Below are 16090 nucleotides of genomic sequence, written 5' to 3' on the forward strand. Positions count from 1 at the left end.
TTATAATTTTTTATATTTAGAAAGGACTTTTATATTTTTTTGTTAATCATTTTATTTTAATTTCATGAAAAATGAAAGCAGTCTGATAACATGAGATTAAAAACAGAGAAACACGAGATGGGGTCTTGCTGTGTTGCCCAGGATAGACTTGAACTCTTGGGCTCAAGGGATCCTCTCACCTTAGCCTCCCAAGTAACTGGGACTACAGGCCTGTGCATGTCCAGCTCTGTCAGTTATTTTATAGATGAAGAAACAGAGAATCAGAGGTCAAGGTGGTTGCAAGTAATGGCAGAGCCTCTGAGTGAAAGGTTATAATATATACTTGACTGCTCAGTGCCCAGCATTTACCTGGGCATTTTAAAGATGATCAGTAAATGTTTGTTGATTGGCTGAAACACACAGGCCAGTGCACTTTCTCAGGCTTGCCTGTTATTTTTCACGTCATCCCTAGGGAATCCTGATCAATTTTAGAGGCTCTCATATTTTCTGCAAAATTGATTTTTAATTATATTTCATGTTCTTGTCCATAAATTAATCACCATTGCAACTAGTCAGATTCCCTTTCGGTTTTTTGTTCTGTAGGTTCAGAGCTTCATGAGAGGATGGTTGTGCAGAAGGAAATGGAAGACCATTGTGCAGGATTACATTTGCTCTCCCCATGCTGAAAGTATGAGGAAGAGAAACCAGATTGTGTTCACCATGGTGGAGGCCGAGTCAGAGTACGTTCACCAGCTCTACATCCTGGTCAACGGCTTTCTCCGGCCCCTGCGTATGGCCGCCAGCTCCAAGAAGCCCCCCATCAGCCACGATGACGTCAGCAGTATTTTTCTCAACAGGTTTGACATTGCATAAATCCAAGAGAAAAACTCCTTTGTATTTCCTACAAGAATTTTTACTTAGTCTTCAAAAAGGTCTCAGAACTTCATCTCGATAGTTTATGATAGTAAAAATAAGAAAGCTGTTATTTGTGTTCCATTGTTATTTTTATATCTTTACTTGAATCTTGGCATCTAATGTTCTTAATTTTTTCTTCTCTATTTGACATACATTGTCTTGTCGTGTGGAGATGTGTGTTGGGGAAGATAATCTGTCTCATAAACTGAAGAAAATGGAGTGATTTATGGGTTTTTACATGTTAATTATACACAAGTATTTTAGGAAGAGCAAAAGCTAAGACAGGGCCTGAGAAGCTCTGGTGAATTTATTTGCTCAGTACATCTTCAGTTTCCTTACTGCTGAGGATTCATCAATGAAAAATCAGAAAATGCCTGCCTTTATGGAACTTAAATTTCGATGCAGGAAGATAGACAATGAACAGCATTAGTGAAATAGATAGAATATTATATGGCAATTAGAGCTGTGGAGAAAAATAAAGAAGGGAAGGGGAGAAGGGGGACAAGGGAGTGTTTAGGTGTTTTACTTAGAATTTTAGCTATTTGTTTTTGGGTAGATAGTACACTCACATGGTTCAAAAGTCAAAATAACATGAAAACAACATTTAGCAGTTGCACTCTCACCCTGTCTCTGTCCACCTGATTCCCCCCACTTTTTTTTTTTTTTTTTTTTTTGAGGCAGAGTCTTGCTCTATCTCCCAGGCTGGAGTGCAGTGGCACCATCTCAGCTCACTGCAAGCTCCGCCTCCCGGGTTCACGCCATTCTCTTGCCTCAGCCTCCTGAGTAGCTGGGACTACAGGCGCCTACCACCACACCTGGCTAATTTTTTGTATTTTTAGTAGAGATGGGGTTTCACCGTGTTAGCCAGGATGGTCTCGACCTCCTGACCTTGTGATCTGCCCGCCTTGGCCTCCCAAAGTGCTGGGATTACAGGTGTGAGCCACCGCGCCCGCCCCCCCGCCGCCACTTTCTATACATAATATCTGTACTAGTTTCTTATCTATCCTTTCAGTGTTTTTCAATTTTGATCTAAGAAACTATGAATATAGAGTCTTATTTTCCCTCTTCTTACACAAAGGCAATGTACTTTAACATATAGTTTATTGTTTCACTTAACATTTTTTCTGAAGATCTTTCCATATTGATACCTAAAGAGCATTCTATTAAAGAAAATCACGACATGATATTACAATCTGTGAATGTACCATAGTTTTTTATAGCAGGTTTTCAGAAAAGTTTCAAGGATAAGGTGACATTTGAGCAAAGGCTTGAAGTTCCTGGAGGAAGAGTGAGGCAAACAGAGGGAGCTGTGCATGCAGGGACCATGGGGCTTTAACATGCCCGGCGGGTGAGCTTGAGGGCCTTCCCTGCTCAGTGTCAGTGAAGGGAAGAGTCAGGGAGTTATCAAGGTGGGACATGGTACAGCCATTAACTTTTACTCTAAATGAGATAGGGAGACATTGGTCAGGTTTTGAGCAGAGAAGGGGTGTGATGTGACTTCTGTTTTTGAAAGGCTCACTCTGGCTTCTCTGCTGAGAATAGTCTGTAGGGAGATCAATTAGGTGGCTATTTCAATAAACAAAGTGAGAGATGAGACACCTGTTAGGCAGCTATTTCAGTAATCCAAGTAAGAGATGATTATAATGGAGGCAGTGATAAGTAGTTGGATTCTGGGTGTATTTTTAAGTCAGAGCCAGTAGGTGTCACAGGTGCGACTAGCTGGGGCCAGTGTCACGGAATGTACCAAAACCGTTGTAGATAAAGTAAGGCAGATTTGTTAGAGAATGTGTGAAAACATGTTACAAGGGTGGAATGGGCAGCACAGCAGAGAAGGGGCTGTCTGCAGAGAGGCAGGGACTGGAGGGAAGTTTTATAGGGTCGTGCAAGAGGGGGTTAGGTGTGGAAGAGGTCATTCCTTGTGCTAATGGGTTGTGTTTCTCAGAACAATTATTCATTCTTCTCCCCTACCTGGAGCCTTCCCCCCACCGGAGGTCCCTTCCTTGTTGCTTATGTATCCATCAGGACTCAACAGTGGGATTTGCTGATGGGTTTGATGTGGGTTTTAAGAGAAAGCAAAAAGACAGGTAAGATTGCAACATTTTTTGGTCTGGACAACTAGAAGGATGGAGTTACTGTTTACTAAATGGTAAAGACTGAGTGAAGAACAGGCTGAGGGGAAAAGATGAACGGTTTTCTCTTGGATCTGTTGAGCATGAGATGCTATTAGCCATCTAAGTGGAGATGTCAAGTGAGTAGGGATTGGATATTTGTTTGGAGTTCAGAGGAAGATTCTGGGCCGAAGATAGAAATTTGGGAGTCCTCTAGCATACAGATAGTATTTAAAGCTGCTGGTCTGAATGTTATTACCAAGCAAGTGAGTACAGATGGATAAGAAAAGAGGAGCATGGATATTCCAACATCTAGAGGTCAGGAAGATAAACAGGAGCCAGCAAAGAAGAGTGAAGAGGATCCACTGAGTTGTCAATGAAAACCAGAAGAGTGAGTTGTCCTGGAAACGAAAGCAAGAGGGAACCAACAACAATGCCAAAAAAGTCAAATAAGCAGTAACTTAGAATTGACCAAGTTTAACTCCAAGTTTAACAACTCGAAGTTTATTGGTAACTTTGATTAGAGACCAAAGCCTGACTGGAGTCTTAGGAGAGAACAGGCAGTGGGGCAGAAGAGGAATTGAAAAGGGTGGGTATAGAAAACTCTTCAGAGAAGGGCTGCTCTAAAGAGGAGAAGAGAAACAGGGTGGTACCTAGAGGCAAATGAAGAGGGTAAAAGAAGGATGGAGGAGAGAGGGAATTGCTGAGCAGTAAACTTGCAAAGGCGAAAGTGGACAGAATGTGCTGCACAGGTCAGGAGATTGTCATTAGCTGGGAGCATGGCAGGGCAGGAATAGTACATGGACACTTCTGTAGTCAGGAGGCAAGGCCATCTGCTGATGGGGCAGATGGGAGGGAAGTGTCAGAGTTGGAGAAGAGAGAAAGAGGTGTGGAATAGTGATAACTGGGGCAGGGGAGTAAATGGATTCAGGAATGTTGTATTAGTGCTGGGCAGCACTGAGAGCCTGTGTTAGCTCATTAGGCTAGTGGTTGTGACTTTCCAGTGAGATCAGTCAGAATGGTTGCATGTTTTTCTTTAGCCACTTTCAGCTGCATGGATGCAGGTGCAGAGTGGGTGGAGGATTGGGATTAATTAGGATTGGTGTTGTGGCTGCTGTGATGAAGTGAGAAAAGAATAAGGAAGTTGAAGGTGTATACAAGGAAGAGATTATAATAATGAGCCATGGAATCTAAACAGAGGAGAGAAAGTAGTGCTTGTATGAGAGGTTTTTGCCAATAAAAAGGTGGCGGGATCTGGGGATTTAGGTCGTGATGGTGTGAAAAAATTTTGGAGTCAGGGTTCTAAAGGCAGTGAACTGAAAGATTAGGAGTAGTCAGAGAATGTCGTGCTTGAAATTGAGATAGGGAAGGGATGCAGCTATTGACAATGATAAGGTCTAGAGTACAATCAAGGGGGTGTTGACTGAGGTCAATGGAAAACAAGATCTTTGGAGGAAGAGTTCAAGGTCCTGTGAGGCCAGGATATTGAAATGTTGTTTGTGTGCTATTGGAGTCCCCAAGAATTATGACAAGAGTAGTGTTGGAGAAAAGAGCAACTGTAAGCTGAGAGCTCAGATCTCAAGGCATCAGGAAGAGCCACTGGTGTGTCTGTAGATGAGTACAGAAAGCAAGGGTGATGAGTGGTAGTCTGATAATGTGAGATTAAAAGCTAGGCTTTCTTTTGTTAAAAGGAAGGAGAGAGATTTCCCCAGCTTGCTGGCAATGGCTCCTCTCAAGTGTGTGAGACATCCAAAGGAGCCTGGGGGTAGCCCTTGATCCTCAGGCAGTACAGCATTCTGGTGATACTTCAGTCACCAAGTGTGCGGTTTCAACAGGTCCGATGGCAGTGGATGGGACTGGGTATACACTCTGATAATGAGAGGAACTGGAGAGGGTGGGTATTGAAAACTCTTTTGAGGAGAGCTGCTATAAAGAGGAACAGAGAAACAGGGTGGTACCTAGAGGTGAATTAAGAGGCTGTGTCACATTGGTTTAGGTTGCCTCTGGCTCTGTTTCCACTGGATTACTTGATCTGAAACAGGAAAGGCCAGGTTTATCGTATTGTTTAAATTCAGAGTCAAGATATGCCTCTCTTTGGAAGGTAAAGCCATAAGCTCTTCATATAGACTAGCAATTATTTACGACATCTAGACTTAGATGGAAATTTGAAAAGATATTTTTTAAATTTTTTATTTTTAATTTTTATGGATACATTTTATGGTTATATAATACATATACATAATATGGAATGGATATGTAATAGCTGTACATATTTATGAGGTATGTTTTATAGTTTGATATAAACATATGATGTATAATGATCAAATCTGGGTAATTGAGATATCCATCACCTCAAACATTTATCATTTCTTTTGTGTTGGGAACAGTCTAAATCTTCTAGATATTTTGAAATAAATTATTGTTAACTATAGCTGCCCTATTGCACTATCAAATAATAGAAGTCATTCCATCTATCTAACTGTACTGTTGTACCCATTCACCAAACCCTCTCTTCATCCTCCCCTTCCCCACTACCCTTCCTAGCCTCTGGTAACCACCATTCTATTCACTACCTCCATGAGATTAACTTTTTTAGCTTTCAAATATGAGTGAGAACATGTGATATTTGTCTTTCTGTGCCTGGCTTATTTCACTTAACATAATGTGAAGAGGTGTGTTTTTAAAGGTGAGGTTTAAAGAGTTTTATATCATTACTGTTGTTTAACTAGATTCCCTTTACATGCCTTTGAAATTAAGCCCTAGGCAGCTCAATAATTTTGAATTTCAACACAGGTTTATAGTTAAGAAAATGTAATCTTCCTATTTATATACAGAATTGTTTCATCTGTTTTCTAACCATGCAGGTATCAAAATATGAAGGTAGATGTATCAAGTAGTTTGTGTTCAACACAGGACAGGGAAATCCCTCTCTGAGTGGAGGGAATTCACTGCTTACAGAATCTGTTGGAAAGGCTGGGGGAGTAAAGTCAGGGAGTGGTCCTTAAACTGTTGACTTTCAGAGAACATAGATGTGATCCAGAGGTTAGGAAACCATTGCCACCACTGCTGCTGCCACAGATGCCTCTCAGACTCTGGAAGCTGGTTCCCAGAAACTAGAATCCTAAGGCTGGGTGCTGACATTGCCCCAAAGCACTCACATCTCCATGACTGACTTTCAGCAACAGGAAGATGACCCCCTACTTCCGCCTTCCTTGTCTTTCCAAGTGCGTCTATTAGTGGAACTGAGTTTACATCCAGAACCATAGCTGCAAGGGAGTCTGGGAAATGTAGTTTTAGTTCTACCCCTCTCCACCTAGAAGGAGGATGGAATATAGATTGAATGACTAATCTCTAATACCTGCCAAAGTAGATTTGGTTGAAATCCTTGAACAACAAACACTACTTAGTTAAAATTGTTATAAAAGAAAAACAAATTAGAATCTCATGGAACCATTTCTGTTTTATTTCATGGACCATGTGAAATAGTAAGGACTTCTTGATGTCTGTTTTAATGGAACTTGACTAATAACAAGCCAAGGGATCTCACTGAGGTGAACAGTTCTGTATTTGATTATGTCACTGTGTTAGTTCAGAAAAGGCTTCAAAGTCTCATTGCAGTAGGTTAATTCCAATGAGGAGAAAGCACATGATGTTTTGACTTTGGTAATTACCCTTCTTGGCCCTTTTAGGAATTTAGATCCCCAATTCATACATCATTCTTATTTTAGTATCTCTATGTAGGCCTCACTCTTTTCAGAAGATTCTTTTGCATTTCTGTCTTGGGTATCTTGGGAGTGGTTATAGTGGAGTTTTGTCAAAATTTTTGCTCTAGATTTTTTCATCCTCTCTCCTTCTGTCAAAACTCATTTTACTGACAGAGAAACTTTCTCCTGAGTTATCTAGAATCACATATGAAAAGAAAAAAGGGTCATAACTTTAATTTTCTGATTATCGATTGAAGTGCTGTGTTCTAATAGAGGAAAGCTCACTTAAAAATTGATGAAGGTTATGTGACAATGATTTGGTGCTTTTTGTCCTCTAGTATTTGAATGTTATATCAGGGTTTGCTGAGGCTGTCACAATTGCTTGATAGAGGATAGTATAATCCATGTTATTATTGGATATAGTTTGGAGGCCCTATGGAACATATATATTATGTATATATTAAGGCTTTAAGGACTCAGTGGATTTTAAACAAAATAAACACATTATAGCAACTAAATTATGTTATCTTTCCATTTTTTTTTTAATAGTGAAACAATCATGTTTCTTCATGAAATATTTCATCAAGGACTAAAGGCAAGGATAGCAAACTGGCCCACTTTAATTTTAGGTAAGTGCCTTCTTTAAAGATGTAAGATTTTCTTTTAGAGTGGCCACAATTAGAGTAAAATAGCTCCAATATTATTCAGCCTAAACTGTTTGCATCACCCTGTTGACCTGTGAGCTTCTATACCCTGGGATTCTGTCTCCTTGCCTTGTGGGTACTTTGGGCCCCCTGCTTCAGTAGTTACCTTTTGACTCTTTCCCGTGGCCTGTCATAGTTAATTTGGGGCTGGAGTCAAGTGCTGCCTACGAGTGCATTCTACCAGATCATCATTCGGGCATCAGGGTTGCAGCTCCATGCATGTGTGACACCTGGTGCTGGGACCTACTCTTTGCCATTCCTGCCCAGTGTAGGTAATTTACCAAGCAACAAGGGAAACAGCCATGTTTACTGTTTCTTTCCAGCTGATCTGTTTGATATTTTGCTCCCCATGCTGAACATTTATCAAGAATTTGTACGTAATCACCAGTACAGCCTGCAAGTTCTCGCCAATTGTAAGCAAAACAGAGATTTTGACAAACTCTTAAAACAGTATGAAGCCAATCCAGCCTGTGAGGGGAGGATGCTGGAGACATTCTTGACCTATCCCATGTTTCAGGTAAGTCACTTGGGATGCATTTTGTAAGTCAGAGGTTCCAGCTCCTCAATTTCACTGATACCTAGAGTGACCAGCGTGAGATGTGTAAGTGTGCCCCGGGAGGAATTATGGCACAGATGCATCGTCTATTGTTGTATTGAGCTTGACCCTGAGATAAACAAATATTGTGCCACACATTCTCTGTATCTAATGGATATAAGAAAACCAGGCATTTTTGAAGCAAAGAATTCAAGAATGATTTTTTGAAACGCTGCACAATTTTCTCTTTACAGAAAGATTCCACACAGACCTCTTTCATGGAGTCTCCTCCTCCAGCATGTTTAAAAATATTATTTGGTTTACAGAAATAGGATTCTGTGCAAATGTTCCAGTTTATGCTAGTTGCATAAAAGATTCTTGGGGATGGAGTGGCTGCTGGGAAGGTTTCTGTTTTCTGGCCCATCCTCCCTTCCTGTCGTGGTTGCTGTTGAGTCTCCCTTGGCTGGAGCTCTGGAGAACAAAAGGAGGACCTCCCTGGTCACAGCGGCTGTGGAGACTTAGGAAACAGAAGGCACGGGTGGGACCTGAGGACTCTTGGCAACTAGTCAGGTGGCCGCAGGGTCTCCCCTTTTGGGACTAGAGCAACCCAAGGGGTCAAGAACAGTTGCATTCTTTCCTGGATCTAGGGCTTTACTGTTAAGAGCCCGGAAGTGAGAACCAGGGAGGCCAAAATGTGCATTGAATCTCCTGTTCTTTTGAAAAGTGTCAATTCTGTTCTTTTGGAAGAGCATTGAGTGTTCCCATTGTGGAATTTAGGTGGCTTCTGGCCAGGCCTCCAAATTGTCATGTGGTAAACCGATTCTACTAATCATGTGTGTTATGGTTAGTGTGGAGCGCTTTGTCCTCCTGAGCAGGCATCTCTGACCCTGGCTAATCCTTTCACAGCCTCACAAAGAAATGTGGCTGTGGTGCACAATTGTTTGCCTTGACGTTTGTCAGTCCCACTCGAAATCCTGGAAGTTGCCGTAGAAGTTTAGTCAGATTTTTAACCAAAAGGATGCATTTAAAACCACTTAAGTATAGTGAAACTTTATAGGGTTTTTGTTTTTGTTTTCCTTTGGAACTGAATTGTTTGAACTCTTTGCCCCTCTGAGGAAATATTTCACAAGAAAGATTTCAGACTTTTAAAAAAACTGTCTACATAATTGGAATTTAAGATTTTATTTACAATGAAACATCTTATATAGTATAACATTCTTCTGAGATTCTATGTGAATTTTTGACAAATATCTCTAGGTTATGATTCAGTACCCCAAGTTGTATCTGTTCAGTAACCCCAAGTCAGTTGAATATACAAAGGTAGAGTCGTGAAGACACATGGGGCATTCAGAGAGGAACCAGCTCCCTACCTGACAGCTCCCTGATGTCTTTCTTCATGCTATTTAATTCCCTCTTGGTGTGATTTTTTCAATATTTTGAAATTGAAGAACTGCACTTTCGCGGTAGATGAGGTGTCCAAATACAGCAAATGTAGGGCCTTGGAAAGGTCTTTGGATTTCTTTAAAATGCTGGGATACTTGCCCACCGCCCTGCCCTTCCTCTCCTGAAGACTAAGCCTGGTAGCAATGGCTGAGCATTTTGATTGACCCCAGGGAATTTTTATAATGTCATAAAAAGAACATTGGACTGGGAATCTTTAGGAGACCTGATGTCTCACTCATAGCATTAGGGGAAATAATTGAACCAAACTAAATAGCTATTTTGTAATCTGTAAATTGAGGCAGCTGAGCTCTAGTTATCTCCAGACTCTAGCTCTCTGATGTGGTGATCCTAGGGTGACTACACTGGTTCTGATGTTTTGGGTTGGGTAACTATGTGGTGTTACAAGGAGCTTGGTGGTAGTCTAGGAGCCCCCTCCCCAAGGATGTGGTAACTTCAAACCTTAGAATGTTGGGTCAGATATTGAGGCTTTCTGGCTTTTGCCAGACAAGTCTAACCAGAGCTCTGGAAGAAGCCTCAAAGAATTTAGCCAGAATTGTCCAACTGCAAAAAATGAGCAAACTGAAAGAACATGGGATTGTCTTTGTTTGCTTCCCCATAAGTATTTTGAATAGGAGACATCATTAGAGTTCTCTGCCCAAGGCCCTCATGCTCCTTGGTGTTTCCCTTCTGTCTTCTTTACTTGATGCCTCTCTCTTCTGCCTTCTCTCTAGAAATAACCCTAGAAAACACTTGGGGGAAACTGCCTTTTCTAGAAGCTGAAGCTGAGAGGTTTTTGCTTACTAAGCTCACTCTCTCCTTCTTGTTCCCTTGTGGTTCTTTCACTAATAAAGTGAAATAGTCGTGGAGGTGTTTGAATCCCTTGGAGGGTCCAGTTGTATCTGCTTCTCTCTGTATTAGCAGTGGTACTTCTCTGTGTCTGCCTTGCTCCCTTGTAAGACTGGACACCTCAGGATGAGGCTAGGGTTCTCACTTTTTTTTTTGTTGGAAGCCAACAATGGAAGAGGTGACCCTAGTTTATACTTCCAAGAGACCTCTGTCCAGACTTTCTTGAGCCTAGATATGGAGGCAGAAGTTAGTGTAGGGGCAGAGAGAGGAGGAGAGGCAATTGGAAGCCTTTAGCTTGTATGTGTAGAAGAGGAGAGAAGGTGATTGTCTTCCTCCTTCTGGGCCCTTTTTTGAGTTAGTCAGTTGCTGCTGTTATCGAACTATGTTGAACTATGGAAACATGGAGAAATTGTAGAATTTGGATGATGCAGTAAAATTATCCCCAGTTGAACTATCACAGCAGTAAGTCCAAGTATTACCAAGAAATTTGTTATGGAAAATAATGTTGTCATTAACATAATTTTTATTTATTAAAGACAGTGGCTTGGCTGGTACCACTTAAATTGGCTTCAGCTGCTCATGTATTTATTTGGATATGTATGTGTTGAAAGTCCATTGGTAAGCCGATCGTGAAATCTGCTCCTGACAAGAACAGCAGTGTTAGATGTTCTCCAGAAAGTAGCTACTTGCTATTCTATCCACTTATTTACTGTAATTGGAGAGCAAGCTAATTAATGTCTATAAAGTGACAAGTATTTGTTCCATAATTGAAAGCAGAATTATGATTCATTTAGACAGTTCCTATGATTCTTGGTTTTGGGGGAAGAGATTTATAATCAGCCCTTGAAGATACAAATGAGCCCTTTGGAGAGCTGACCACTTCTCTGCAGAACTTAGTTTTCCTGCTTTTTGGAAGTTTCAGTGCTTGTTTCTTCTTTCACCATAAAGTGGAAAGGGCCAGAGACTGAATTCAAATCCATCTACCTGAATCTTAGCCAGGGAGCACTTTAAAAGAAATTTAAGTAATGAGGAAGGATCATGAGAGTATTGACCAAACTCAGTTTTGTGGATTTTCAGTGCATTATAAGTACTCAAGCTTTCCTACATCTGTCCCCTTCACTATGAAAAATTGAGGACATTAGCTATTGATTGCCTTGATTTTCTTGGGGAACTACTAATTAGAGGCAAACTTTTATCAGTCATGCAATTATGCCAACGAAAAGGATATTTGAAAGCACTCTTATCCCAGAAGTCTTCATCAAGTGGGACAACCCTAAGGGCTGTATTAGTGAGAAATTCATGGCAGGAGCAGAAAATCTCCTCCATATATCCTATGAAGGGAGGGTTCTCCTGTGTCCCAGCCTCCCACGATGAAGGGGGCCTATTTGTGCTTCCTGAAATCTTAATTTGATGACATTCCTTAGGGCACGATTCCAGAGCTGAAGTTCAATGTCTGTGCTAATGGTGGCTGTGTCTATGCATAGTGTATAAATGGAGACACTCAATAAATATTGGTAAGCAGCCCAGTGAAGGCCACCACTTGCACAAGAGCCAAAGCAGATCCCTAGGTAAGGCCACCAACCCTTCAGGACAGAATGGAAGAAACCGCACACAGGGCCCTGGAAAGCCATTTTAGTTTCTTCATTCTTAAAGGTCCTTCCAAGTGCTGAGTGAGACCTCAGTCCCCGCAGACAAGAGCTCCCAGGGTGAGCTCTGAGAGAAGGCAGTGCACTGGTCAGAGCTGGGCTTATAGTTGACACTGCCCTTTACTGTGAGGCCACCAATGGGGCAAGTTTGGGCAAGTTACCAAACTTCTTCCCACTTTAGTTCTCTATCTGTAAAATCCTAAAACTTCTTCCCATTTTAGTTCTCTGTCTATAAGATGGAAACATAATCCTTATGACGTTGGAGGACTAGACACATTGGCAAAGCCTGGAGCACCCGGTCTAACCCCCCAGTGGGCAGTGTTGTGGTAGATGTTCGTGCATGTTATTGTTCAAATTAAGCCCACAATAAATATGTTGTGTCACTACAAATTAAGTTCAATCTCTACCATGGTTTATTAAGATCTTCCTCTGGTTGGTGGAGTTTCTGTCTTTGACAGAATTCAGATAGTCTGTTAATAAACAAAAGTACAAATAAATAACCTAATTAAACAATAATTTTTACTGCAAGGAGATGAATTGAGATGAAGTAGAAACAAAGTAATAAAGGTGAACATGTCTTCTCTCAAGTTTTAATTCTTAGAGAGAATAGTGCAGTGGGATTGTTGATTTAAAAACATTGCAAATGGACTCATATATCTAAAATACAGACTCAAGTGACTTGATGATAGCTATGTCTGTTTCCCTCTGAACCAGTTTTCAAAAACTATGATTCAAAAGTGTATGATTATGTAAAAAAAAATTAAACAACCATCTCTTTGTACCATAACATTTCAATAATTTCCACCTTTCCATGTATTCTTGGTGAAGTCTTTTTGGTGTGCATGAAGTGTGAAGTGTAGTACATTTTATTTGTATTTCTTTTTTTAAAAAATGTGTAAAACAGTCAAAAGTGGGAGAGTAAAGACAAGCTGCCTGAAGCAATGATGGCCCTGTGGAGCATGTGCCCTGCACCCACCCTGACGTCTTGCTCACACTGGCCTCTGTTTGCATCTAGATCCCCAGATATATCATCACACTCCATGAGCTCCTCGCTCACACACCCCATGAGCATGTGGAAAGGAAAAGCCTGGAGTTTGCCAAATCAAAGCTAGAGGAACTGTCCAGGTACGCCAAGAACTCATAATAAAGGCTTGGGAGAGGAAAGCAGCAAGTTAGTCTCTTGCAGAAACCTCCTGTATATGTTCCAAGGAAGAAGCAGCAGAACAAATCCAGCTTCTCAGATTGACCTCAAAGTTAAATACTAGCTTGTGGGGCGATACTGAATCATCATTCACATTCATTTGAACCAAGAAAAATACATATCTTGGAAAATGTTCTTATAGCATGTGAATTTATGTAATTCAGATTAGGTGTATTTTGGTTTAAGTTTGGAAATGTTCATGTTTCTTTCAGCATTAAAAAAAAAAAAAAGATAGCCAGGTGTGGTGGCATGCACCTGTAGTCCCAGCTACTCGGGAGGCTTAGACAAGGGTGCAAGGGGTGATGATTACTTAAGCCCAGGAGTTTGAGACCAGCCTGGGCAACATAGCAAGACCCTGTCTCAACAACAAAAGACTCTCAGTTGCATTTTGTATTCATATTTGGCAAGAATTTAGAGAAGGTACAGTTTGCATTTCTCAGTGACTTTTCATTGTTATAAGCACTTATTTATGTTTGTGTTACTTTAGCTTATATGGGATAAATGGTCTAAAGGTCTCTTATTTAGACTGCCTCCAAGAAATGACCCCCTAATTTCAATACCGGGATCTGGCCACAAAATGACATGTTGCTTTCCTGTTGCACTTGGAAGCAGACATGCCCAGGATGCTCGTAATTGCTGACCCATTTACTGTTTAGAATCATGAGGCACATTGGTGTTGCTTTGGGTTATGGCCTGTTGAAGCCTGGACAGATCCAGTCTATTTCCCCCAAAGCCCCGGTTCAGTCAATACAAGCTTGAAACCGAGCTTCTCAGATGGAGCTCTTCTTTGCCTACATGCTAGGGAAACAGAAAATCTCTTACTGTGATCCTGTCTGTGTTGTGTCACAGAGTAATGCACGATGAAGTCAGCGACACTGAAAACATAAGGAAAAACCTTGCCATCGAAAGAATGATCGTGGAGGGCTGTGACATCTTGCTGGACACCAGCCAAACGTTCATCCGCCAAGGTAAGTCCTTGTGAAATGGACCCGCGACCGGATGCGCTGTGCGGCTGTCACATGATCTCGGCGCACCCCGGAAGGCGTTCTGAGCAGGCGTGACGGGTGCGGTGCCCGCAGGACCCCCCACGGCCTTCGCCGAGGCGGTGGTTGAGGCCCACCTTTGTGCTGTTTCTTTTCAGGGACCATGAAAAACAGCAACACAATCATAGTAAAGCACGAGTGGGGCAGGCAGTTACATTCTGACTGGACGCTCCTCCTCAGCGGCCCGGACATTCTCTGCAGCTCCAAGGAGGACCGGTCGGCCTGGCCCACGGCCGTGGCAGTGCCAAGTGCTGACGATACCCAGGCCAAGGCTCAGGAGAAACTTGCGTTACTCAAAGCCCTTTCACATAAGACTGGGGACCATGTCCGAAGTGAAAACAGCTGTCTCTTGTTCCCATTTTTCATCAGCACTTCCGGATCCGCTCCACACGATATAATTTGATTCAACTGGTAACTCCCGTTGCCAGACGAAATGTCTCTGATGGACCCTTGCCACGCTTTGGTAATACAGGAGCTGTCGTGTTTGCGGAGTGTGCTTTGGGGGCATCACTCGATAAATTAAGCTTTTGAAGAGTTGAAGATATTTGTGCCGGAAACTGTGGAGAAGCAACAGCCTGACAGTGCATATTTCTCCTCGGCTGTTATTTCAAAATGCAAGACGTAAACCACATCCCAAGTTATTTTTTTAGTGCTTAGGTCCTCTGGGGGAGGGGAGAATGCCTCAGGCAGTTGATTTGAGACAATATATTGCACACATTTATAATTTTGAATTTGGTGAGAAGTGGACCATAAATTTGGAACTCAATCGTTAATGTAGTTTCTGTTTATAATGTGCCAATATCATCTGAAGATATTTGTGTTGCCATTGCCTACCATAATGTACTGCTTAAAATCTCTTTTTACTCCTCAAGAACAAGACAATGTTTTGTGCACATTAATTTTTGCACAGACTACTTTAAAAGTTTAATGCATGCCATTCTATTTTCCATTATTTATTTACAAGGAGAAACCACATATATGTTAAAGTTTGGGAGTATATTTTAGGAAATTATTCCTTTTCTCATTTTTGGCTTTAGATATTCTTTTTTCTTTAAATAAGGGTGGAATACAATGCTAGCAACATCAGGCCCTTGTAATGCCTCCTCTATTCCTCTGCACAGACTGTGTCCCCACATTGGCTTCCTGCCTGCCAGCCTCTGTGCCTTTACTTGCGCTGTCCCCAGCCTGGGGGCTGGGAATGTCCTTATCCATCTCTTTTGTGCCTGTCGAAGGTCCGCTTGTCCCACCAGGCTCAGATCAGATACCTCGAAGGAGCCTTTTATAATTTCCTCTTCTTCCTCCTCCCCTCTCCTCCAGTTAGAATGCATTTCCCTTCCGCTTGTTTCCAAGGCACTTTACCCCTGGTGCTTGTATTTCATCCTCGTGTAGAGGTACCTGCTTGTGTGCCTCTCTGTCCTGGTTGCTGTCAACTCTGAAGGGCAGCACTTAGGAATTCTCTCTGCCTTGCCTTGTCTAGTATGATGCTTTCTGTTACAGGTACCTGGAAAATGGGCACTGAATTAAATTATTTATTGAATTGCAATTATGACTGTAAAGTGTTTTATGTTGTATTTTTCTTGTATTGGAGTTCGCTGAAAATGTCTACTAATTGACTTGTGCTTGATAGGATGTGAGAATGGAGACAAAAGTTTCTATAGCGTATAATTTCTTAAAGGATTTTTGATTGGGAAGTATTATTACCCATAAACATTTACTATATTGCTAAAAAAATGTAAACTTTTTTAGGTCCGAGCTTGAAAAAACTTTCAGTAATGAAAAATGCTGGAAGGTCAAATATTGGATGTCATTTTTTTTTTCATTGCAATTGGAGAGAAAACAATCATGGACAATTTCTCCCTTTGTTCATGCCCATATGTTATTAATTCCTTGTTATGTACTGCATGTTTAAGGCACTTCTGTCAGCTATGAATATTTCTGGTATTATTGTGTTGACGTCAATATAATG

The 16090-nt window shown here is 41.4% G+C and overlaps 1 protein-coding gene across 2 annotated transcripts in view; it reads left to right on the forward strand.

The window, feature by feature from the left end:
* Positions 1–16090, forward strand: part of RASGRF2 (Ras protein specific guanine nucleotide releasing factor 2) — a 266077-nt gene that overhangs the window by 106708 nt on the left and 143279 nt on the right. For both annotated transcript variants that reach the window (XR_003119799.1, XM_025387425.1), the window contains exons 5-9: positions 583–836; positions 7256–7335; positions 7734–7927; positions 12896–13005; positions 13931–14049. Coding sequence is in view for 1 of the 2 variants with exons in the window: in XM_025387425.1 (XP_025243210.1) it covers positions 583–836; positions 7256–7335; positions 7734–7927; positions 12896–13005; positions 13931–14049 (757 nt within the window). In the remaining variant the exon portion in view is untranslated. The remainder of the gene's footprint in view (positions 1–582; positions 837–7255; positions 7336–7733; positions 7928–12895; positions 13006–13930; positions 14050–16090) is intronic.

This window comes from Theropithecus gelada, chromosome 6, assembly GCF_003255815.1.
Source record: "Theropithecus gelada isolate Dixy chromosome 6, Tgel_1.0, whole genome shotgun sequence".
Lineage (NCBI taxonomy): Eukaryota > Metazoa > Chordata > Mammalia > Primates > Cercopithecidae > Theropithecus > Theropithecus gelada.